Consider the following 25,922-nt stretch of genomic DNA (forward strand, 5'->3'; position numbering starts at 1 on the left):
AAATGATTATCAGAAAAGTGAGGTAGTCTGGCCAACATCCCATTTCTGGAGAGAGGCAGACCAGGGGTTCACCCAGGACTTTTTAGACTCCTAAGCATCTGACCCAGCACATTGCCTTGTACGTAAAAGGGGTTCAACTACTTAACTGGATGTTTTAAATTAGAGTTTATGTCTTTGTGCCAAATCATTCCCTCTGGAGTTATAGTAATTAAGGGCAGGTAGGTGCAGGGCCCCCGTTCAGCCTTAAGTTCCAATCCTGCCTTTTGTAGGGGGAATTCCTCCCAACCTTAAATGATAAGCAAATAAAATCCCAGTAGATACATTGTGGTTTATTTCAGGGGAGGAACTTCCAGGGCCTACTGAGACGTAGTCTGTTTACCCAGAGGACATTTTCCTCTCTTCTAATAAACCAGTGGTTCTCAAACTTGGCTGCACATGAAGAGTTTTAAACAATATTGATGCCTGATCCCTACCCCGAAGTGTAATGTAACTGATGTGGGATTCAGCCTGGCTGGCAGGATTTTTATAAGCATCCCAGGTAATTCTAATGTTCTATCAAGGTCAAGAGCTTTTCTAAACTAAGGGTTTCTGGTTTGTTTCCTGATTGAGTATCATTATATGGAGATGAAAACTGACAAGTATCATTAACTAATTTGATATAGAGCTTTCTTGAGTATCCAGGCTCCTTGCAGCCATCAATTATAGATGCATGGAAAAGTTTTAGTTGTCAACTCTGGGAACTGTCCTGAGAACAAAGCTTGGCCTTACCTCTATTAGCTAGGCAGCTAGGGGAATGCTGATGACTTCAAATCTTCTGAAACATCTTATTACTCATTCCTTTTTATGCAGTGTGATGAAAAATGCATCAAAGCATATTTCCACATGGGAAAAGCCCACCTGGCTCTAAAGAACTACAGTGTGGTAAGTTTCTAAGAGAATGTAAGTGAAATGTTTGATCAGAGTGGTGCTTCAGATTGTCTGAGGAGAACCATCTTCCTCCAAGTTGATTAGATATTAATCCACCTTTTAGTGCTTTCCAGGGTAAATCTTAAGATCTTAGAGTTGGGAAGGATGTTGAATGTCATCTAGTACAGCCCCACCTGCTGTAGGAACATTTCTGCAATATCGTCTACCAGTGTTCATTCAGCCCTGGGCGAGGCATCTCTGGAGAGAAAAGACAAAGCAAAATGACAAAAACAAAATTCACTTGTAATCTCATCACCCAGAGGTAGTCATGCGGATATATACACACACTACTTATATTGTTAGTAGCAGCTTTATTGAGATATAATTCACATGCTAAACAATTCAGCTATACACAGTTCAGTGGTTTTTAGAATTGCACAACCATCACCACAATTAATTTTAGAACATTTTTTGTCACTTCCCCAAAAGTGCCACTTGACCCATTAGAAGTCACTCCACATTCTTCCAGCCCCACTTCAGCTGGAGACAACCACTAATCCAATTCTGTCTCTATTCATTTGCCTATTCTAGACTTTTCATATAAATAGAATTATACAATATGTGGTATTTTATGACTGGCCTCTTTCACTGAGCATAATGTTTGCAAGGTTCCTCCGTGTTGTAACATGTATCAGTACTTCATTCCTTTATTGCTGAATAATATTCCATTGTCTGCATAGACCACATTGTATTCATCCTGTTATCAGTTGGTAACCATTTGGTTTTCCACTTTGGGCTATTATGAACATCCATGGACAAGTTTTTGTGTGGACATATGTTAACAATACTCTTGAGTATTTACCTAGGAGTGGAACTGCTGAGTCATGTGATAACTCTGTGTGTAACCTTTGGCGGAACTGCCATAGTGCCTTCCAGAGTGGCTACACCGTTTTATAGTGCCATCAGCTATGTATGGTGCCAACTTCTCCACATCCTGGACAATACTTGTTATTATCTGTCTTTTTGATTATAGCCATCCTAGTGAGTATGAAGTGGTATCTCACTGTTGTTTAGAATTGTATTTCCCTGGTGACTGATGATGTTGAGCATTTTTTTATGTGCTTATCATCTTTGGAGAAATGTCTCTTCAGATCCTTTGCCATAGTTGTATTTTGGATACAAGTCCCTTATTGGATAAATGATTTGCAAATATTTCTACTAATCCTTGTGTTTTCTTTTCACTTTCCTGATGGTGTCCTTTGTAGCACAAATTTTTAAAATTTTAATGAATTCTAAATTACTTATATTTCTCTTTGGTTACTTATGCTTTTGGTGTCATATCTAAGAAACCATTGCCTAATCTAAGATTTACTCCTATGTTTTCTTCTAAGAGATTTACATTTAGATCTCTGATCCACTTTGAGTTAATTTTTTATATGTTGTGAAGGAGTGATCCAGCTTTATTCTTTTCATGTGGATATCCAGTCATCCAAGCACCATTTGTTGAGAAGACTATTCTGTCTCCCATTGAGTGATTTTGGCACCCTTGTCAAAAAAAATCAATTGCTCATAAATGCATGGGTTTATTTCTAGACTCTCAGTTAATCTATATGTTTATTCTTATGCCTATACCACACTATCTTGATTCCTGTACCTTTGTAGTAAATTTTGATATTGGGAAGCATGAGTCTTCTAACTTTGCTCTGCCTTTTCAAAATTGTTTTAGCTATTCTGGTTCTCTTGATTACCAGACGAGTTTCAGGATCAGCTTGTCAGTTTCTGCAAAGAAGCCAGATAGAAGTTTGATGTAGATTGTATTGAACCTGTAGATCAGTTTTGGGAGTATTAGCATCTTAACAGTGTTAAGTCTTCCAATTCATGAACATGGGATGTCTTTACATTTACAAGATATACTTTAAAAAAGAAATTGCCTCCTGTTGTAAATTTTTTTAAAAATTATTTTCTTTGTTGGATTTTCATTCTAAAAGTAATATAGGTTTATTGTAATAAGGTCAATAATAGAGAACTTTAAAAGAGAAAAATGTTAATTGCCCCCGCTGTACCAAATTCTGTTCACTCATGCATTCATTCAACTAATTCACTCAGTAAATATGTATTACATGCTTTCTCTATTCCCAGCACTGTCCCAGGCAACAGGAATACAGTAATGACCAAAACAAAACCTTTGACTCAACTGAACTCATTTTTTTTTTAATTGAACTCATTTTGGGGATGGGGTGGCCGGGAGACAACAACCAAATAAGTAGATGTACAGTATGTTGGATAGTGATAAGTGTTACTGAGAAAACGAACTCAGGAAGCAGTGAAGATGAGATCCGTTTTCTGTGGAGTGGTCGGGGAGGGCCTCTCTACAGGAAGGGAGAAAGTGAAGTGAGTTACACAGGTGGATATATCATGAAGGAGTGGTTCAGGTGAAGGGGTGGGTAGAATGGGGAAAGCACGAGGAGAGTGATAAGAGATGAGGCCACGCGGTGATGGAGTGTGTGGAGGACTGATCCCTAGGGCCTTACAGGCTTTGGAAGAACCTGGGCTTTTACTCTCAGTGAGCTGGGGACTATTAGAAAGTTTCAAGTAAAGGAGTGAAACGGTATGACTAATGTTTCAAAGGATCAGTCTCCTGCGTGGAGAATATGTTTGGCATGTTAAGAAAAGAACAGAGAACCAATTAGAAGGCTATTGCAACAATTTATGCAAGTGAGGTGACGATGACTTGGAGGAGGTTGGTGATGATGGAGGTGATGAACAGCGACGGGATTCTAGATACATACTGACAGGGAGGCCAACAGGAATTGCTGATCGAGTAGGTCTAGGCTTGAAAAGAAGTTGGATACAGGGTCACTGTCTTAGTCCTTTCGGACTGCCGTGACAAAACAGCACAGTGGGTGGCTTAAACAACAAACGTTTGTTTTTCACAGTTTTGGAGTCTGGGAAGTCCAATATCAAGATACCACAGATTTGGTGTCTGGTAAGGACCGGCTTCTTAGTTCATGAACAGCCAGAGGATGAGAGAGCTCTCTGGGGTCTCTTTGTTAAGGTCCGGAATTGTCCCCCTCAGACAGACAGAGGACACACACAATAATGCAAGTCACACAGCGAGGTTTATTTCCAGCCGGCTGGGGTCCGAGTCTCTGCCCGACGCAGCGGGTTTTAACAAGGACCCCAAACACTTAAAGCCAAGGGTTTATATAGCATTTTCAAGGCTTTCCATAGCTTCAGAGAGTACTAGATAAGCTACAGGACTTGCATAGCTTCAAGGAGTATAAGATTTACTACAGGACAAGGAGACCAGGAGTATAAGATAAGCTACAGGACTTGCATAGCTTCAAAGAGTATAAGATTTACTACAGGACAAGGAGACCAGGAGTATAAGATAAGCTACAGGACTTCTAGTCTCCATGGTGCAACTGCCCACATCCTGGAATTTACAATTATGTTGTTTCAGGCTAGGGGCTGTTAACCCTGACCTTAAGATAACAGTTCTCATGCTAACGTCTCTACATCTTCAATAAGGGCGCTAATCTCACTCCTGAAGGCTCTGCCTTCATTTCTAATCACCTCCTAAAGGCTCCACATCCTAATTCCATCACATTGGGGATTAGGTTTCAACATACGAGTTTTGAAGAGATACAAACATTTAGTCTACAGCACTTACCATGTTTGATGTATATACTTCTATCCTGCAACACTATATTCTCTGTTTTAATGTGATGTTTTTCTTTGGTTTATTTCTTAATCTTCTAGACCAGGCTTGAGCCTTCAAAATACCTCACAACTATTTTTCTGAGCTTGTTTTCTTGGTACCTGGTTGTTTTATCCTCTGGGCAGTTCCTGATATCCCTGAGGACAGTGCTGCCCTAAACTCAGCCTCATGCCTCATGAACTGGAATCTTTCTTTTTCCAGGAACTTTCTATCTGAAGATTTCCTCAACGAGAGCCCCTCACTCTCAGGTTTTCTAGCTGACTCTTATATGGCCAGTGAATGGACCCCTTAGTAGCTCTCTTTGAAGCCCTGTGTGTTTAAGTAGGCAGTTCTTGTTTCCTGTTCCCAAGTCTCTGTCAATAATGCCTCTGGCTTTATTTATTTCCTTACTTCCTAAGGGGATAGCTGACAGGTAGCCTCCTGTTCTCTGTCAGTACAAATACCATATCTAAATTTTGCATTTACCTCGTGATTATTCCTAACCCAGCCAGACACGATCCACAAGAATTGAGGAATGACCATTTTCCATCACAGTCTGTACCTGACAACTATTTTTTAAGATACATTTTGAAATAATACCTCTTGCCCCACAGAACCAGAGAAAATGTCAAATGCATGCTATGCTCCTATGCCCCACCTCCTAGGCTGGGAGCAGGAGGAGGCTGGGAGGAAATAATGAAGCCTAGCCTTGTGGTACCCGGTGTCTTTCTTATACTCACCTTTACCCCCAACCACTTGCAAAGTTCTTGTTTTTGTTTTGTTTTGTTTTTCCAGTCTAGAGAGAGTTTTCAGAAGATCTTAGAAATAAACCCCCAGCTGCAGAAACAGGTGAAAGGTGAGAATGTTCCTGCTGATGTCTTTCACTTGAATCCTACTTTCCCTTCATGCTCTGGCCTTGGGCTGCCTTCCACACGTTCTCTGCACTTGGCCACGAAGCCACAGTCTGGCTTTGCCTACACAGTCACATCCTCTATGATAACAGGCTGCCCGGCTGCTCTCCTTTGCTCACCAACTCAACGTCTTTGCCTTCCTCCTTTCTACATACACCATCCCCCTTTAGAGCCTTCTAGATAGGGAATAATGTTTTCCTTGAATACCCAAGACAATTTAAGGCTCTGGGTGTAGACTATTCCCAAAATGTTCCTTGCTGAAGACGAGTTTGAAGTATTTTAATGTGTTATACCTCTTAACGTCCCATCCTCAAAAAAGGTTACTCCTTGTACCGTAATGTTGATGTTAGGGTTTTCTTTTCCTTCTTGGTTTGCTAGATTACCTGAATCAAGTAGATCTTCGGGAGAAAGCAGACCTGCAAGAGAAGGAAGCCCATGAGTTGCTGGATTCAGGAAGGGACACAGCCGTGACCACTAAGAACCTCCTGGAGACTCTTTCCAAGCCAGACCATAATCTGTTGTTCTATGCAGGGGGCATTGAAATCCTGACTGAAATGATGAAGGACTGTAAGCTAGAGACGTGTGATCTCATGAATATTGTCACTGTAAGGGGGACAGAGTTTAGAGGTCCGCCCCTATGAGGCAAAGAATCCCTTCCTTCCATAAATATTGATTGAAGGCCTATTATAATGTAGGTGGTAAAGGGGATGAATAAGAAATATATCCCCACCCAGCTCCATCCTCTCCTCAGAGCATGTGTACATACAACACACATGCAGTAAACACCACACATGCACAATACAACACAAACACACAGCACTCACTCATTCCATATATACTTACATCACACACACACACACACAGCATACACTCACATATCTACTTATATATGCCACATCCACACACACACACACACACACACACACACCATGTACACACGACACACGTCACACCACATATACTTCTATCACATTAACTCACATAACACATTCACCCTTCACACGTGCTGCACACATCTTGCACATACCCACACACCCTTTGCATCTCCCACACATACCCTATATACACCCCAAACTCCCTGTACCACCCCCATAAATCTTCCCCAACCGTAGGGAAATGGAGGATGGAATTTTGTAGGATAAACTGTAAGGCTCACCCCAGTCACATTTAATGGCTGCTTAGGACGTTTCAGAGCACACGTCCGCTCCTGCTAATGAAAGCCGACTCCTGTCTTACCAGTTCTTACACACACTGGTACCAAGGCTGAAGCCATTGTTTTCACTCAGTGACAGGATACTGTTTGTACAAATAGATGGAGCTTCTTACCTCCCTTTAGTATACAATTGAGGGTGCTCAAATATTCCCTTCAGTAGTTTCTTGGAAATTATAGACTCTTCCCTAGAGCCTAGAAACAGCTTCGAAATGAATATTTAAGGACAGATGGAAATGCTAGTTCTTCGCACAGGTTAAGCAGCTCCTGGAGATCATCTAAAGATTACAACATGATGAGTTGTCAGATAAGCCGTGGGGCCACGGGGCTTAGCTTTCCTCTCTGACAGGATGTGCCTCTCACTGGAGCACCGAGTGGCTGATGACAGCCAGAGGTTTCAGAATGTAAACGTTTTTGTTTCTGCCCAAACTTTAATTGGTGACTGTGACATTCTGTATTAGGCTTCTCGTCAGCTGGCTTTGTTACAGCTAGACATCAGCCAGAGTTCAGGAGTCTGATGTAGTTTTCTCTGAATTTGTTTCAGGCACAGAACGAACTTTATTCAGAACACACAATGGATTCAGTATCGTCAGTGGGAATGAGAACATAAAAAGGTAGGAATTTAAAAAAAAAAAAAAAGAAGAAGGTAGGAATTTTTGGTAAAGACAGCCAGCATCAAAGCAAGGAAGGACAACCATTTCTCATGAAATCAGACACTAACCACACAGGCGGGCTTCGCTGGATAATACCACCTTCAGTCAACTTCGGTGTTTCCTTGAAGAGTGCAGACGAATTCCCCTTGAACTGCTATATGAATTACCCTTGAATGCTGAGTCTCCGGTTGTTTGAATTATGCCCCAATTAACAACTGCAGAGAGAGAAAAGGTCAACAAAACTTCCCAGGCTTTCTCCAAGCACTCCAAGTCATAGAAAGGACCATCTTACTGGTTTCCCACCAGTTACAAGATTGCTATTTGTTCTTTTCCTCTGATTTCAACAAATGAGATCAGCTGGGTCCTGGCTGATCCCATTTATAATTTCATCTGAAGTAAGACCCACATGGTAGAAGATGGTGTGGTGAACTTATTATTGTGTATTTCAGTTGTTCTGGTATAATTCCTGAGGCTTAGGACCCTGCTGTGGGCTGGAGTCACCAGCACATGTTTGCATGTATAAGGAGACCCTTGAAACCTGAGCAGTCTGCAGGCCCACCGTTCGTTAGTCACCCGTGACTCCTGGCTCATCACCCGCCCTCCATGCGGCCCTGACTGCCTCAGCCTGCATCCTGTCCTGGAGCTCTCAGTTCAGTGCTTAGTAGTCCATTGGTCCTGGTGACCTGCAGCTCTAGATTATAAAATTACTTTCTTAACCCTGCATTTGAGGAGTCTGTAGGTGGGGAAAAAAAAAAAAAACAACTGAAAAGAAGATCAAGACTGATTTCCAGTTTTAATGTTGCTCTCCCTTGTCCATTCTAGATGCTTTTCCACAGCAGAGAAAGGTACAGTGGAAGAAACCGTGTGTGTGTGTGTTCTCCGGCTCTGGCAAGCAGTGTGCAGCGGGAATGGTAAGCCTGGTTCATCTTCATTAATCGTTGTTACTGCCTGTTAATTCCAGAGCTCTGTGGGCAGACATAATTGTGATTATTTCCCCAGAGGCTAGGCTCTGGAGAGTTGATGTGTAGACCTTTCCTCAGAAAAAGCGTATGGATCAGAAGCAAGACGTACGCTACAGTTACGTCTCCAGCGACCTTACAGCCTCCTTCATCATGGCCAAGGTCATTGTCAGCATAATGAGTGGTCTCATCACACACCCTGCGCTCTGCAGACTCATGACTTCTGCTCATGCGTTGGCAGTAGGATGACAGAGTTTTTCCTTTCCTGTCTTCCTAAAAATATTGTGGGTTTGTTTTTATTTTTTCCTGGCCACTGTACCCATTTCAGCATCATGAGTTTTATGATTGTCCCTGCCGGCATCTTGTGACACTGATTAGTGTGTAATATTCAGACAGCAGAAAGCTATGGGGATTTTAGTTACCTCATTAACTCTGAGCTTTGTACATATTAACATCTTCTGGGGTCCACTAACTTTTTGTACAATCTTTCTTATCACTTTTATAACCTCAATGTAAATACAAAATTGAAGTATTTTCCTTATTTTAAAAAATTGTGTTTTCATAGGAAAAGGTCTAGCCTTGGACACAAAACACTGAAAATGAGCTGTGACAGCTGTGTCTCCTTTTCACAGCCAGTGAATGCAGTTTATAAACTTGAAAATGCTAACTATGAGATAATGTAATTTTTTTCTTGATTTAGTAGAGTGGAGGAATCATCTAAAGTTGTAGAAAACTAGAGAATCAGGGGGCCTCTTTCCTGAAGGGAATTATGTCAGACTAATATCGCTGTAGGGTGTTACCTGCCTGGAGTGGTGACTCTGCAGATTCCCATACAGGAGGGTCAGGGAGGCAGGGCTTGGTGACCGTGTGAATCGCACATAGCCCTCCTTCCGTGCAGCCCCGGCATCCTAAGCTGACATCCTACTTTGCTTTCTGTGAACCTCGGGGTCACATTTTTTCTTTAACATCTGAAAATACATTGTCAGACACAGCCTGTCATGTAAATGCTCTCTACCTCAGATCTATGAAACTTTAGTATATCCAACTCAGTAAATACACAGCAGTTTTTAAAAAGGACAAGGGAATACTTAAAAGTAAGGACATGGAAATATGTCTGTATTATGTTGTTGAGTGGGAGAGAGAAGCCAGTTACAGGGTAGGATGTACCAATCATATTTTTAACATTATTCATATGAAGGGTGAATAATAGCTCCTTTTGGGAATGGTCTTTCTTGGAGGCGGTACGAGAGAAGGAGACTTTCATTTTCAGCTTTATTCTCCCTCTGTGTCATTTGAATTGTTTCCAATGAGCTACTTTTCCAGTGTAAGAAAAAATATATAAACTAAACAAACTCTGCTCCATTTCATGGCTTAGCCTCATACTCCAGCTGTACCCCTGCCTGCCCTCAAACAAATTCAAGTACCTGGTTAGAAAATGAACCAGGTGAGAGGGGGTAAATGCAACGCCAGCACCCTGGAAATAGCTTATTGTCTGGGAAGGCGGCATTCGTTAGTAATGAATGTTCTTATGTGATATTCTAGTTTTCTAGAAAGAACTCAAATGTTCGCTCTGGCCATTATGTGAAAGTTGATGGTCTAAAAATATTTCACAATTCAGCTGATTTCTTTCCCTTTCCTCATATTTCCAGGTACACACGCACACACCAAGGATCCCTGAAAAGAATAATAATAGCTAAAGTATACGTGCCAGTCTCTACTCTAAGCACCACCATGTAGTAACTCATTTAAGCCTCGTGACAACTCTGTTAGGCAGGTCACCTTCCTCCCTTCATTGCTGAGGAAACTGAGGAGCTCAGGCGTTAACGACTCGGCTAAGGTCGTTCGTCTGGTCATCCGGACTAGCAGTCTGGTTCTAGAGTCTGTGCTCTTATACTTCATTCATCCACCTCTCAAGTGAGTGGAGAAGAATCGTGTGTCCCGTTCAGATGGTTGCAGACAGAGCTGGGTTAGTTGCTGTCGTAGCGTGCGTGTGGTGGACGGGCTCGCCCTGTGTCTTACAGAAGAAAACCAGCGCCTGCTTATCATGTGCCCTGACATGGGCAGGCTGCTGCCCTCCCTCTTGGCCTCCGAGGTCCTGACCGTCCGACAGCAGAGCCTGGCCCTAGTGTTACAGCTTGCCCAGATGGAGAACGGACGAAGCCTGATCATCAGCCACCTGGACCTGACCCGGTAAGGCTCTGCTGGCAGGAACGTCCCTGCAGCATCTCAGATCATCCCCTGCGAAGTGAGGACGGGCCTGTCTCCCCTCTCACATCTCTGACATGAGAGGTACCATCAGACTTAATTAAGGATCAATAACAGGTAAAGCCTTTGAAAGGAACACTCCCTCACGAGGACCCAGGACAGACTCCGGTCTGAGCCTAGTACCATGGACAGGTACACTTCTGCTGAGTTTGCTTCCACCTCGGGTATTGCAGACCATGTGCATGGCAGCATTTCCAAAACCAGACTGGGAACCTAACTTTAAAACAGGTCATTTGCTTCTGCCCTTTTAGCCTCAGCCCATGCTCAGCCCTGTTCCTGTCCCCACTTTTCTTCATTTGTGTTTGAGGTAATACTATCTTACTTTGCATATCCTTAAACCCTTTCTGGAGCAGGTAAAGTATAAATAAATCAAATACATCTCAAGTATTGTTACGTGTAGGTCTTCCCAAGGCTTAAGGCAATAGAAATAGAATGTGCCTCTCTCCTAAGTAGACTGTATTAAGAAATTTACTGACCATAGTGGTTCTGCTCAGTGCTCTTCTACCTGTAAAGATTATCAGTTTGAATATGTGAAATTGCCACTTTTACATCAAAAAGGTACATGTTGGTAATTTCATGTGGTTCATTCAACCTGATAGAAATAGCAATAATTATAGCATGCTTTATAAGTGCTCCATACACAATCTAAAAATAGAATTTGGCTTCTGATTCTTTTCATTATCTCATTTTATCTCTTTTCAGCCTGGGATGTAGGCAAGATAAGTGTTATTACCGCGTTTCACAGATGGGGCAGGAGAAATGGCAGCAAGTAACTGAGGGAATCTCACCCAGCTGTCCCCTGAGCCCTGGAGCCCAGCTCCCACTGTCTGTTCCCAGTAAGACAAACAGCCAAATCTGAAACCTTGTCAAATCTCTCTTGGCCCGAGCTGAGACCTCGGCACCTGTCCTGTGTAGGAGAGGAGGTGGGTTGTGTGCGAAGGATGAAGTGCTGATTAAGCCTTGCCTGTGGCTCTCCCCGCGCTCAGCCCCGGTGGCTCACTGGAAAGGCTGTGACAACCCCGAGGCTCAGCCCACATGTGGAGGATCGTTCACAGAGTTAAATCCTCAAAAGCACACTTCACATTTCAAACAATTCCGCAGTCATTTCCTCAATACCTTCATTATGTTTTCTCATTTGGTTTTGGTCTCTGAGTAAATGTAGCTAAGTTGCCGTAAGCTTTGTCCCCCCTAAGCTATCTTCGAATTACTTGAGTTTCAGTTTGAATTTTTCCAGTGTCTTGGAGAGTGGCGTTTATGAGTGTCCCGTGCCTACTCTCTTTAGAGTCAAAGAAATGTCAGCTTACTTGGCTTCGTGCCTGCTGACCTAGATAACGCCCATCTCCAGTTCAATTAGGAAGAGGTGGAGTTCCTTCTCTGACAGGAGATGATACGATTTGAAGCAGGACAGTGCTACACACAGGTCCCCTGACTCTCACAGAGAGGCACACACATCACATTCCTCCCAAAAGGCTTTTCCCTAATATGGGAAGTTGAAGGAACATTTCATTGTACATTGACAGGAGCCAAGTGAGGGCCAGGATCACTTTGTGGAAAGCGCTAGGTTTCTCGATGCCAGCAGTCATGAGCCCAAATCCTCAGCTTGTCTCTGTCCACTTATGTGACCGGGACACTCTCTTTGCCTTGATGAGCCCGGGTCTCACCTGTATCCAGACTTATGGTGAAGCTTAGGAGAGATGATGCATGTGCCAATTAAGTTTTTTTTCTGTGCATTCTACAAAATACTGGACCAAGAGAAACTAGCCTTGTTTTTCTCACAGCAAAAAAGACTAAAGGTGGCAATAGCCGGTTCGGTGGCTTAAAGATGTCAGGGTCAAGGTCTCTGTCCTTTTTCTGTCCCTTCCCTCACGATCACACAGGGCTGCTGCAACTGCAAGCATCGCATCGCTCTTTAAGACAGCTTAGCAGCTGCCGGATCTGTCCCTTTCATCAAGAGAAGCCACTGCTTTTGTTTCTCTGTGGTCAGAATTGTGTCACGTGCCACCCTAGTGGGGAAAGTGGTTCCAGCTTCTATGGTAGAGTGAGGCAGGATAGCCAGGTGTCTGTGGGGTTTGCCAGCAAACCTCATCTACCACAGTGAGGAAAGCAGCTAGTGTCATGCCTGACACACAGTGTGGATTCAAGAAGAACTTGTATACTCATTTTCTCTCTTCAGGCTCTATTGCTCAGGGTCCTAAACTGATGTGAACATGCATTTTCTGGTTACACTAGACCATTTTCTGATTTGCGGTCCATCTACAGGAACAGAGGCTGTCAACAGAGCAGAAAATGTGCCACCAAAAAAGGAGATGAGAGGGAGTAGAAAGGGACAGCCTGTCTTCCTCAGCCCGGTTAGGATGCGCATTTTGTTACATGGAGAGGAAGCCTAATTGTTTATGTCTCCCAGAACAAAAACTAAGACGATCTTAGGCTGCCAGCTCCTCTTCTGTGCTGTTCAGGTTCATTAGCATTTATCTTTAAGAGCGGAGAAAACAGATTTGAATTGGTGAAGGAAGGATCTGAACTAATTGTAAAATCAGCGATTTCTGACAGCAGATAACACTGGAATACACTCCCGAGCACACTGGGGATTTGCAGAATCTTGAAGTTACCTGGGACCTTAGAAACAACCGAGTCCAGCCCCACCCAGCACCGCTGTCCCCTCTGGGATGTCCCAGTCTGTACATGACGTGCATTATGCCTCCAGGGATGATTCTAGTGTTTTTATTATATTTTTCTCCATTTGATTAGGATCGGCACTGCAACAGCTAATGGACTGGGGGTCTTTCCCCAGCTAATGAGAGGGTGTGGCTCTCACCTCCCAAGGCAGCCCATCCCATTCAGGACAGTTCTGCTTGATACACAATTATTTCCTTGCACAGAACGCAAACCATCTAGCCCGTCCCAGTCGGGGACAGTTCCGCCTGCTTAGACTGAGGCCTCAGTGCAGCCTATTGAAGACCCACCAATTGCACCAAGTCGCCCACTTTCCAGGGCTGGAGGTATCTGAAGACACTGGTCTTTTCCAGGTTAAGCGTGTGGTTGCCTCAGCCATGCCTCAGGTGACTAGACTTCCAGACCCCTTCTATTAGTAGAACAAGCTGCTAAGTAAATCCAGGACCACAAGTGGGTGACTAGAGCCCACACTGCTGAATGTAAGAGCCCGATCCAGTGGGAGCTTCCTGTCTGTATCTCCCATTACTGCCTGACGGTGTTTGGTGTCACCTGTTGATATCACCTTTCCTGGCACTTCTCTTACTGGCTGGCTTTTATCTCTTGGTTTCCATTGCGAGCCCCCTTCATGCTGTCACCCTTCCAAGTCAGGGACCCCAGGATCCTATCCTTGGTCCTCCTCTCATCCATGGCCTTAGTTATCACATACAAATCTCTTTCTCTCTCAAGTGCTAGAAGGAAACATCATTCTACCCCTGTACATCTCCATCACAATGCCACAAGTATCATAAACTTAATAAATCAAAAGTGGTTTTTCAGACAAGGTCCTCTTCCTGACCTGTCTTCACAGGGGCCAGCATTTCTCTGCCCAGCTGCCTAAGCTAGAATCCTGCGAGTCCCCTGCGTGGCTCCCTCCCCACATCTGCAAAAGATGGTACCCTGTCAGCCCTACCGCCTCAGCATCTTCTGCATTCATTTCCTCTGGCTTCTCTCCAGCGTCTCTAGTCATTCCTTCTAGGTCACTGAGCACCTTTCTTCTCCACTATACATCTTCCTCTGCCCCCACTTTGGTTCAGTCCCTTAACCTTTAGTTTGGACAATCCCTGTTCTCCCCTAGGTGGATTCCCCGCCTCCTGTACCACCTGCTCCAATCCAGCTTCCGCCGTACCACCAAAGGGATCTAACATGCACATCTGTCCGGTTATTTTCCTACTTAAAGCTCTAAAATGACTACTTCCTATAAGACTAGCTCTCCAACTACCGAGCAATATAGCGCCTACAGATCACCTGAGGACACTGTTACAATGCAGCCTCCTTCCACTCAGGCTGAGAAGGGCTCAAAAATCAGCCTTCCCACACACACCACCACCACCAAGTCATCTGCCAACCACACTGGGGAAACATGCGTCTAGGGCAAAGTACGAACTTTCCAGCAGGCCACATGGCCCACTGCCGTCTGGGCTGGCTCTGTCCAGCTCTCTAACCTCATTGTTCCCTGTCCTCCCCTCACACCCTAAGCATTAGCTGTAAGGAACTGCTGGCAGTCTCCAAGTGTGCCGCTGCTATTTGATGCCCCGTCATCTTTATGAACTCTGTGCGCTTTGCCTGAGGTGCTCTTCTCTTGTCCCCATGTGCTTGACACTGGCCTACAAGCTCCCTGCAGCTGGGATATTGTCTTTTTTCATCCTTGTGGCCCCAGAACTTACCACATTGCCTGGCACATAGCCAGTGCTCAGTAAGTGTTGTTGATTCAATGAACAAAGGAACAAATAGAACGCACTACACTTTCAAGTGACATCTGAAATGTCACCTGCTCTTTGAAGCCTTCTTCATCTCCTCCCTCCCACACCTCCCACCAGCAGGCTTTGTGCCCACTTTACGTGAGCCTGTTTCTAACACAGCACCTAACACACGTGTCACTGTAGGAGACCAGGAGCTCAGGGCTGCGTCCCACTCCTACTTCCACTGTCCTGGTGCCCATGGTCCATTAGGGCAGCCTGACGTTGCACTCACTTGTTTGGCAACTGCACCAGACTATTTGCTCATAATGGTTTTGCAATTGGCTAATAACCTTTAAAACTTTTTCATATGAACCAGTTATGAACTAGGCCTCCCAATTCTGTTACTTATTTCCAGCTCTAAGTGGAGTACGTTGAGTTTAACCATATTAAATTTCACCTGCTATATTCAGCGGCCTGTCAAAATCTTGTGATATCTTTGGTCCATCCCTCAACTCATGGGGGGGCCCTCCCACTTTAGTTATTGGCAGATTAGTAAGCATGCCATTTAGGTGTCATTTATGTGATTGAACTTGGCTGAGCCAGAATCACATGGCAGAGGCACCAGAGATTCCTTCCAAGTTGGCATCTGATAATCAATGAACTTTGGTTAAAACTGTTCAACCCGCTGGGACTTCACATTAAGGGGTAGAGACATTCTCATAGGAGAGAGTGTCTATGTTACTGGCGTGGGCAAGGAGCTGGGCTTCCTAGGAGTTCATGGCAAGGCCACGCTTTCAGCTATTTCACCCGATGCCGACCCCTTCCTGGTCTCCTTCAAGGTCTCCTTGTAGGCGTTGCTGTCAGTTGGAGGACAGCCCACTCTGAGGTTGTTATGGATTTTTTTGCAGGTTAGTGGAAGGCTTGGTGTCATTTCTTGAATTCGCAGATAAGATCGCCAACTCAGCCATGGGACTGCTCACAGACTTGGCTCTGGAAAAAAGGTAATTTTTATTTCCAGAAATTGACATGTCTTTTTCAACCTTTGTTGAACTGTCTGATCTTTTAAAATGGGAAGCTAAGCCAGCTGAGCATCACAAGATTCAGTGAGTAGAAGGGCTGATCCTTGCAGGGGGCCACGGTCGGCCACTCCTATGCCAGTCCAGTCCCCGGGTGCTGGGGGATCCAGTCCTCAGTAAGTTTAGAAGCAGTGATATACTTAAAACAGCATCCCTCACAGTAAGCAAGCCTACAGTGTGTTGGAGAAGTTTCTTCCCCTTAATCTGCACCCAATAGGAACTGCCTAGCAAATGTGTACTGAATAAATGTGAGTGTGAGAGAGACAGAATGCACCGGAAAATGTAGCCTCCTCTTGCGTTGCCAGTGGCATTATGTGTAACCATCCCCCCCTTTTTTATCTTGCTTATCTGCTGGGAACACAGGCCAGGTCTTAGATTTTTCATAATTCTTAAGTGGATTTCTTTTTTTTAAGTTCCTCACCAACTTTAGGACATCTTGCTTAGAAATGGTCAGATGATGAGAGAGCTGCTTGTGCCCCTAGAGAGGCCTTCGGCAGTTTGGGACTCTAATGGTTCTCTTACCCAGTTGGTCACATGGGTGGTCAAGCCCACACACATGTGGAGACATGTATGTATCTGGGCCCTCCTCATGGCTGTGACAAGGAAGCACGCCTGCACTGTATTTCTGGTTTGCACACACACAGCATAGACTCAGAGCAAGGGTAGATCAGTTTGGCAGAAGCCTAGGGATTCCAGCAATTTCTGCATAAGAGAGCTGCCATCTGAGATCTGTTGTTTAACATCAAAGGCAATTTTTCAAACTTAGAGAAATTAAAGCCACATTATGTATCTACCTAGGGGCATTCTCTTTGGGTTCAGAATGAATCAGCAGGCACACTGCAAACCATATAGGCCCAGCGTTGGTGACTGTCTGCTCCATCACCCAAATTCTGCATTTATCTTACAGTTTGTACAATGTAGAAATCATGGCTGATGTTTTCTCAACAGATTCCAAGTCTGGTTCCAGACAAGCTTTCCAGGGGTTCTCCCGGCACTCACAGGTGTTCTGGTAAGCAAGTCGTTTTTTATCATCTATGACAGATAATGTCGGGAGCATAAGCAGAACTGTGGAAACCATTTACACTCCAGAACTTGTCTCTCGGGTTGATTAATCATTTATTCACAGCTGGAATTTCCATAATTCTTAGTTATTAAAACAACCATAATTGGGACTCTTGGAGAGGGCATAAGGACAGAGTTTATTACAGGGGAGAAAAAGCCAAAAGAGTTTGTCAGTCTCCCTCTGTCCCCTTCTGACCCAAAGTCCTGTCATCAGCACCACGTGCATCCCTGTCCCCTGCATGGAAGTCATCGTGTTAGGAGGGCAAGTGTGTTGGTTTGAGCTGACAAGGCCCAAGACAGTAAAGGATTGGGGAGTTCTCCTAGGAGAGCGTGCTGTGACCAGACTCTGTCTCTGGTGAGCCATAGAAGTTTCAGGGGACCTTAGAGAGCAAGTCCAACCCCAATATGTCAGATGTGGAGATGGCAGCTCTGAGGATGGATAGGACTTACCCACGTTCTCCGAGCTGGTTGGTGGTATCCCTGGGATTAAGCCCCAGCCCCCTGTTCCAGGCCAAGGGGCTTTGGGTCTCCCATCCTGTTGCCAGCATGACTGTTGATGCCTCCTGTAGTACTGTGCTCTCTGGGTCCTGGGCATTTGGGTGAGTGAGGGATGCCCCTGGAGATGACACTGGCATCATTACCTGCTCTGCAGATTTGCTTTCTCTTGATTCACTTTTAGAAGAGAGATCCCAAAGTAACCAACACTTCAGCTCTCAGCCAGTGCATTGCCATCATGGGAAACCTCAGTGCTGAGGCTGCCACCCAGAGACAGATGTCTGCCTCTGAAGAATTTGGGGATGCCTGCTTGGGCCTCATGGTATTGTACCTTTTCCACTTAAAGCTGGTCTTTTATCTGCTTTAGGGGTGTTGGCTCCTTCTTAATTATCTAGCTTGTCTAGAAATCCTGTTTAAGGGTGCTGGAGCCAGTGGCTTATCCCTTCTGTAACCAGTGATTTGATTGGTGGCTGGCCTTAAAGAGTCCTCCCCATCAGCTCTCATCCGCCCTGGAGAGGTTTGAAGGGTTTGGGGGGGCGTTTGCTTGACCACCCATTTGACCAGCTCACTCCTCAGTTTAAACACAGGACCACGCTGAACCAGAGTCACGTGGCAGAGGCACCAAAGGCTCCTTGTGAGTCTCCTATCCTGACACCAGCTCACAGACCGGTCTCTGATCTTCCACCATCATGTAGGCTCATGACATTGACAATTTAGGGACCATTGCCAAGGGGAAGAGATGACCATAAAAAGATGCAAGGCAGAAAGCTCATGGATTCCATTCCCTTGCTTTGTTTCCAAAGGCCAGTTGTGAGGAGGATGTGGACCTGTTCAGAGAGATCCTATATACACTCCTGGGGCTCATGATGAACTTGTGTCTTCAGTCCCCCGTTTTCTCTGAGGTACGATATTCTTTTCACTCTACGTGAACCCTGGGACAACCTGAATACAGTCTATTGCATAGAATTGTTCTCAGTTTCACAAAGAGAATAGAAGCCCATGGACTCCAACGCTGGCAGTAGGAATGGGGAAAGCTGGGTGGACACTGTCAGTTGGCTCCACTGAGAGAGAGAGAGGAGTCACCCAGTCAGGTATTCGTTCAGTAAACTGAGTGTCCAGGATGTGCTGAGCACAGTGCCAGGTCCTGCATTTACAAAGTCAAAGAAAATGTGGTCCCTACTCAAGGTGTTGTCCTGTAGTTAGGGGAAACAGACATGGGGGGAAATAGAGCACCAGGAGGAGGTGTGGGAGAGAAACGTGGCGGTGGTGAAAGGAGGGAGGGGCCAGTTCTATTAGAGTGCTCGCGCCGAGCGCCACTGTGGACTCAGATTGCCAGAACGTCCCAACCTCCTCCTCCCTGTCCCTGTTGTCACAGGCTTGGGCCATGGAGGTGAGCAGGAGGTGCCTGTCTCTGCTGAACAGCCAGGACGGAGGAATCCTGACAGTAAGCTTCTCCTGGGGAGATCAGAAACAACTTCCTTTATTGTTCTCCTGTTGTCTTGTTTTAATATCAGTGCGTCTTGCCCTTTTGAAGTCATCACACCTTTGGGATTCTGCTGACTCTCTGAGGTACAGGGAGGACATACTTCTCAGAATGGTGCCCACAATCACATACATACCAAATTGGCCTGCAGCTTCAGGGCATTTGGTAACCCCCGCCAGTGCCCATCTGTAGACCTCCTACAGTCCAGGAACCTGAGTTAAGAATCCCTTTTCTGTCTGGTCTGGAATTTAACAGCTTGTACAGTGTAACCCATCTGATTTGTCCTTTTTCAAGATATCCTTGTGCAAATGGAACGCGCCAAGTGATTGTATGTAGAATCTCTTTTTCCATAATCAACAAAGCCAGGCCCAGGTCTTGAAGCCAGTGATCCTGGAGGCTGTTTATGCATAATGGTTTTAGCCCCCTTGGAGATATGTGCTGGAATGGCTTTGTTGTCTTTCTGACATTTGGATAAGAAAACTGAGAAAGGCCAATGGTCGGCACTGCATCAGGAGAACATTGATATGATTCAAGAGGCAGTTTGCATCAGTCTAGGATGTGTTACTCACTCATTTAGAAATCACCCCATCTTTCCCACCTGTTAAGTCAGGGCCCTAAAGCCTAGACAAGCAATTGGAGTAGCATCCAGGGCAGGTCTGGGAAACCAGACCTTCAAGCATCGTAGACTAGGGACTGGTTCCAGGGTTATAGTAAAGGTTCTAAGTAGAGTCAGCATATCCTGTTTGGAGGTAGCATGCCCATAACTTCCCTGAAGTCAGTTCAGACATCATAGGGCAAAAGTTTTTAACCTGGGCTCCCGGAATGGGTGGTAGGTCTTCAGTTCCCTGGAATCCCCTGCAATTGTGTGGAAGAAAATTCTGAGTATATGTGCGTTTTCAGGGAGTTGGGGGGAGCAGCATAGCTTTCCTCAGATCCTCGTAAAAGATCCCCGGAGTGGTAGACACCACTGTTCTTGGGTACTTGGGGCTTTTCTGGATGTTCTAAACCTCATGCAGGGCCTACACAAACTCTTCAAGGACTCCCTTGGCTCGATTTCCCCGGGACTCTGTGTATACCACAGCTGGGTCCCCACCCGCTTGTTAAGCAGGGCAGCAGCTTCAGTAGGAGAATCGGGGGTCTCCGTAGGTGCTCTCTCGACTGTTTTGTCTGAAAAGAGATCTGTAGTGTCAACTGTAGCAGCATTCTAGCACCTGTGGGAAGCAGATTTGGAAAAACAAAACTCATAAATACCGTAATACACAAGTTTATCCCTTCTCCCTCTGGAGACCTCATTAAAATGAGACGAAAGGCATTAGGAAAAAAGGAAAAAAAGGAGAAACCCACATGGACAAAGTGAACAGGCAAGAGGTCACCAGTGGAAAACAGCTGCAAGAGTGGTCACTAATGAGGCAGGACTGAGGAAAGCTTAGTGTAGACTGCAGACGGAGGGACCACAGCGGGGCAGGCAGCAGTTTTGTCTTGCAGTACCCTGGAGAAAATCAAACTTCAAAGTACTGGGTCCAACAGAGGGCAGAAGTAAGACATGAGGGGGTATTTGGCAGCCAGACATCTATCCCTCAGGCATCAGTTCAGAGCATTTTTTCTCTAAAGGAATTGAAAGATGAGAAATAAACATTTTGGGGGGAGTGCCACTTTTCTTCCTGCTAGTGGACAGACTCCCCATAAATGCAACAGACTGAAACATTTTTATTGCTTCTTTCATAAATGTGACTGGGCAGCTAACGGTCGCCAGGCATTTCAGGAAAACCATACACATAAATAGAAAAACCAAGATAAACAGAAAAATGGACTCAAAAAAGAAAGATGATGATATAGGAAACAAGGAAAAATTAATAACAATCATTTGTATCATCAGAAAAATTAAAAATAGTGTTATAGCCATAAAATAGTGACAGCTTCCTATTTTAAAATCTCAGAACTAGAAAATAAAGTAAATGAAGTCTCCCAGAAAATGAACAAAAAGACAAAATTCAGAGCAGATAAAGGGAAAGCTAACCGGGAGGGTTAATTCAGGAAGTCGACCATCTAAGACGGGCCCTGCAGATACCTCGGCATACCCAGAGCAGGACTTTCTTTCCCAGAGGTGAACTGGTTGGTCCTGTGTAAAGCTGAAATAAGCTGGGCCTCTGCGTGCCAGGGGGGCAGTGTTTGAAGCCCTTTGAGTTGCCTACCCGGCCATGGTATTAAAAAGAACAGTGCTTGCTCTCTATCACTTGGCCAGTAAGTGTTTTTAGTACCACGCTCTAACCAACTGAGCTAACCAGCCACCCACCATTAAGTGTTTTTCAAGTTAAGGTGCCTACTTTGCTTCCAATACTAATGATTGTTTTTGCCTCACCAAACTACTTGTTAACTTCTTTTTTGTATCTTCAAAAAAATATTCTAACTCTAGCATTTCTCTACTTACTGACTTTTAAAGGTCTTCAGCATTTCTGAAAAGAACTTTTAATCATCCTTTGCTTTCTGCTTCCCTCAGAGAGCTGCTGGCGTTCTCAGCCGCACCCTTTCTTCCTCTCTGCAAATTGTTGAGGAGGCCGTAGGAGCAGGAGTTGTGAAGAAAATGATTAAATTCCTGAAGGTAAAATCACGTCATTGGTTATAACCTCTTGAATTTCCAGGAACATTATGTTTCATTTGGGGAACAAGAGTGAGGTGCCTTTTCACCCCTGATAGATTCTAAATTTCTTGAGTAGGGATCCGCTTCTGCCTGTCTATCCAGACTGCTCTGAATATCAACAAAAGATTATTGAATTAATAAGTAGACTATTCGTTAGATACAGCCATAAAAACTGCTCACCACTCAAGCCTAACTTAAAAATGTATGGCCTCTGTGCTTGAAAAAGGTGGTCCGAGTGACTTTCAACAAGGTTTCTCAGGCCCCATATTTTGCTCCTGTTTTCCCGCTCCTGATGCTTTATCCAGTTATCTGGAGAGTGCTGGGTCTAACTCCATTTATGAGATACGTAGGGTGCAGAGTTCCCATGAGACAAAAGGATGTTCGGATTTTTCTGATGAGTGCAGTGAATGCAAGCAAGTCAGGCCAACAGTTACCTAGACTCACCGGAAAGGGTGAGGTGACTAACTCAGCTGCCATCTCTGGATCCTGCCCGTGATGTATGTGCCCAGTGAGGCTCACCCACCCGTGTTAGTGTGGTGACCCCACGGGAGACTCATTCATAAAACTCCAGGCTGAGTGGGGCCAGGCTACTTGGATGATGACCGTTATTTACTCTGTAAAACTCTTGCAAACCTATCAGAGTCTGCTGATTGCATACACACACAGATGCATTATGTATGATACGTGCTCACGAGCATTAGAAGACCCCACATTATGTGGTTTGAAGGATTCCGATTTGACGGTTGTCACTTCTTAATGTGACCTAGGCTCGTGATGTTCTCCATGCAGGCCTGTCACCCTGACAGCCTTAGCAAGTCGGTCCTCATTCTCAAATGGTGAAATGACGAAGGAAGGCCTTTCCTCCTCCCTTTTTGGTAGATCTGCCCGTCAATAGCACCATTCTCTTCTCAGCCATTCTCTCCTACAGGCTTCCCCAGGCATTACTCAGATGTGTATGACAGGCCTACATTCGTAGCAGGGGTGTGGGCAGCGTTACAGAGGCTGTAAGTGATCAGGCCCGCTCCCCACGAAGCACACTCCATTCTCAGTGGAACTCTCTTAGAAGTTTAGGAAGACTCCAGCACAATCACAGCTGCTCATGTGCTTTCTGGCTAAGAACAGTCATAGGAGTGATTTTATTTTCCATCTAATTTCATTCGGAAATCTAGATGGGAGGCCAGAATGCGTCACGCTATGCCATAAAAATCCTAGCCGTCTGCACTAATACTTGTCATGAAGCACGAGAAGAAGTGATAAGACTGGATAAAAGTAAGTGATGGTTTCATTCAGCGGAGCTCACATCCCAGAGGTTAATCCATCTTCGAGGCTGCAGAGGGAACTGCAGATGAGCGGTGAGGAAAGACAGCCTAATGCCGCTAACCTTGCCCCAGACTTCAGCAGTGTTTGCAGAGTAAGATGTCATTTGCCTCCAGCTCTGAAAGCATTTAATTAGCCTCTGGCTGCACACAGGTAGCAGGCCCAGGCTGCAGACTGAGCTGTGAAACAGCTCCAGGGTAACAGGGTCGAAGCTGGGAGCTACCTCCTCTCACCAAGTTAAATTGAAATTGTTTCTAAAACATTCTGCTTAGACTGACCTAACACAGGTTCTCTTCCTTCACCAGGGGGAGGAAGGGAGAAATGGCTCAACCTTTACTGAACAAGGAGAATATCAGAGTCAGAGCCTAGTTTTACTCTAGGAACTGAAGTCACAGGTAGCGGGTTCCCAGCTGAGGCAGCTGGCTAACCTGCTCCTTAACACCTCGTCTGGAATGCGTGGGTAGGGAACTGAGTGGGGCCCTGCCATGGAAGCAAGAACCTTTCTTCTGTAGCCTGTTGCTTGTCCCACAGTCCAGGGGGCAGGCCTGTGGCCTCCCACTCAGGGGCTGTCAGGTGGAGAGCAGAGGTTAAGACCAGGGTTGTTAGAGAAGACAGACCCGTCTGCCGTCTAGCGTTCGTCCCCACACCACCTGTGTTGTGCTGGGCACTGCTCTGGGCCCGAGAGCCCTGAGAGATGCAGCAAGGAGCCGAGGAGCTTCGTAGCACTCCATAGAGTTTTGCCGAATGAGCGAGTGACATGTCCATCCTCAGAGCTTCTGGGGCAGCTTGGCAACCACTGACACCTCCCTGTGCCCCTCCTGTCCATTGCCCGCCTCCTGTTTGGGATTTGGAGGGCCGATGCTTGTTCTGCTCCCTCCTGCAGAGTTCAGTGTTCTGCTGACACTGCTCCGCTCGGAGGATGAGATGCTGGTGGTTAACGCCGCCTTCTGCCTGGGCAACTGCATGGAGGTGCCACAGGTGGCAACCTCCCTGCTGAAGACAGACATCGTGCAGGTCTTGTTAAAGCTTGCAGGCAGCGATGCACGGAACACGGCCTTGCAGCTGAACACGGGGATCGCTCTGGCGAAGCTGTGCACAGCCGAGCCAAGGTATGCTGGGGTGGCCCGTGGCAGTCCCGGCTCACAGCAGGCAGGCCAGGGCCAGCCGGGGCACCATGCTGTGGCTGGGACTCTGCCACATGGAGCCCGGGGAGGGAGAGGGGAGCTCCAGGCGCCCTGGTGCCTTCTGTGCAGACAGGTGTTGGGCCCCAGTAGCTGCTTCTCTGGAGGAAGCCTTCCTGAAGGCACGGGGAGCCCTCGGGCTCCTCCCAGAGAGAGGCAAGATGCTTGTTTATCTGACAGAGACTTGTTCAGTGTGCTCATTGCCAGTCTTATCTCTTCTCCACTCCCTCAGTCTCCATCCTTCTCTCCTCTTTTCACTCCTTCCCTGTCTCCTTCCCACACCATCTCCCCTTCTCTCTCCCTCCTTCTCTCTCCTCTACTTTTCCAGAAAACGTTAGACCTCCCACTTCATTTTTGGCCCAGGGCATAAGCATATGGGACAATGTCCAATGAGGGTAACATTCTCATGCTGGAGAAAACCAAAGGAAGATGTGCGGTAGCTCGTCTAGGACCACCTGACAAGCCAGGGCAGGGGGTCTTGGCTTTTACTGTGTACATTGCTTCTCTTTTGCGCAGACTTCTGTTCTGCTCTGGTCTTCTTCTGATGCACTTAAACACCTGGCATTCGTGCTTCTGGAAGGCGCCTGCCTGTGGCTGAGTGATGGAGCCTAGCAGGGGGCCTTCCTGGGGCAGGGCGGGGCTCTGGCCTACCTGGTTCCTTTACAGCTTCACACCTCTGATTCCTTCTCTGTAGAATGAGAGGGTTGGCCTGAATGACATCGAAGGTCCTTTCAAGTTCTGTCAGATTGTTCAAATGGAAGGAATGGGTAAAACCGTTCTTCCACAGAAAGCAAGGCACATTAGCTAGCTCGAGCTCAAAGTGGCAACCTCTGGGGAGTTCCCAAGAGCAAGGTCCCATCAGATCAGCCTGGCACATCTGCCACTCACAGCAAGAGGGTTTGCGGTGTTTTGTGGGCCTTGCCGAGGGCTCCTAGGGCCACAGCCAGTGTCCCTTTCCACCTTCCAAGGCAGGTCTACCTGAGGGGCGGAGGTTCTGGGTGCCAGCAGTCTGCACCATGGCATGTCTGTCCTAGTGTTTGTGGTGTGATTGTGACAGGTTTGCTGCTCAACTGAGAGAGCTTCACGGGATAGAAATTCTCAGCTCTACCACGAAGTACATCAATAATTCTTGAGAGACGTGTTGTCTGTGCAGACACATGGCTGCATGCTCTGGGTTGTTCCTGTGCTAATAAAGACTTTTAAAATATCCACGCCAGAATTGAATATTGATTTCAAAGTGCTTGCCTGTTTTCACTGGTAACCAGAGTGGGCATCAGGCCAGCTACCATGACGGGAACTGTACTGGTCTGCTCATCTATCATGCCCTCCTTAAGATGGCGCTTTCTGTTGTGTCGACGCTGGATGCCAGCAAACAAAAAGCCATGCTTCCCAGCCTCCTTTGGAGGCAGTGGTTCTAGATGGAAACTAGATTCTGCCAACCCAATGGCCTTTCTGCCCCTTTTGCTATTTCCTGCTGGAACATGCTAGAAACATCAGGTTTTCAGCAGCAGCATGTTGGTGTCTATTTTCCAGCTCGGAGATGCCAAGAAACAGCTGCAGTGGCATCAACAATGGTGGCAGCTTCCTGAGGCCGTGCCTGGCACTGCGGCATGTGCTCTTGAATTCAGTGGGTCCAGTGGTGGGTATGGCTCCCCTGGCAGGGAGTGCTGTACGA

General features: G+C 45.8%; 1 protein-coding gene across 4 annotated transcripts in view; it reads left to right on the forward strand.

Moving 5' to 3' along the window:
• The window catches only part of TTC12 (tetratricopeptide repeat domain 12), a 50,685-nt gene extending 25,226 nt beyond the window's left edge, over positions 1-25,459 (forward strand). For 2 of the 4 annotated variants that reach the window (XM_033121376.1, XM_033121375.1), the window contains exons 8-22: positions 850-921; positions 5,402-5,462; positions 5,896-6,084; positions 7,272-7,341; positions 8,203-8,291; positions 10,361-10,529; positions 15,904-15,996; positions 17,020-17,080; positions 17,813-17,950; positions 18,432-18,530; positions 19,004-19,072; positions 21,609-21,710; positions 22,919-23,018; positions 23,950-24,175; positions 25,305-25,459. In XM_033121376.1, coding sequence (XP_032977267.1) covers positions 850-921; positions 5,402-5,462; positions 5,896-6,084; positions 7,272-7,341; positions 8,203-8,291; positions 10,361-10,529; positions 15,904-15,996; positions 17,020-17,080; positions 17,813-17,950; positions 18,432-18,530; positions 19,004-19,072; positions 21,609-21,710; positions 22,919-23,018; positions 23,950-24,175; positions 25,305-25,380 — 1,614 coding nt within the window. In that variant the 3' untranslated portion in view covers positions 25,381-25,459. The remainder of the gene's footprint in view (positions 1-849; positions 922-5,401; positions 5,463-5,895; positions 6,085-7,271; positions 7,342-8,202; positions 8,292-10,360; positions 10,530-15,903; positions 15,997-17,019; positions 17,081-17,812; positions 17,951-18,431; positions 18,531-19,003; positions 19,073-21,608; positions 21,711-22,918; positions 23,019-23,949; positions 24,176-25,304) is intronic. The other 2 variants (XM_033121377.1, XM_033121378.1) reach the window with 2 other exon arrangements.
• Positions 25,460-25,922: the final 463 nt, after the last annotated feature.

The sequence above is a fragment of the Rhinolophus ferrumequinum genome, chromosome 11, assembly GCF_004115265.2.
Source record: "Rhinolophus ferrumequinum isolate MPI-CBG mRhiFer1 chromosome 11, mRhiFer1_v1.p, whole genome shotgun sequence".
In the NCBI taxonomy this organism is placed as follows: domain Eukaryota; kingdom Metazoa; phylum Chordata; class Mammalia; order Chiroptera; family Rhinolophidae; genus Rhinolophus; species Rhinolophus ferrumequinum.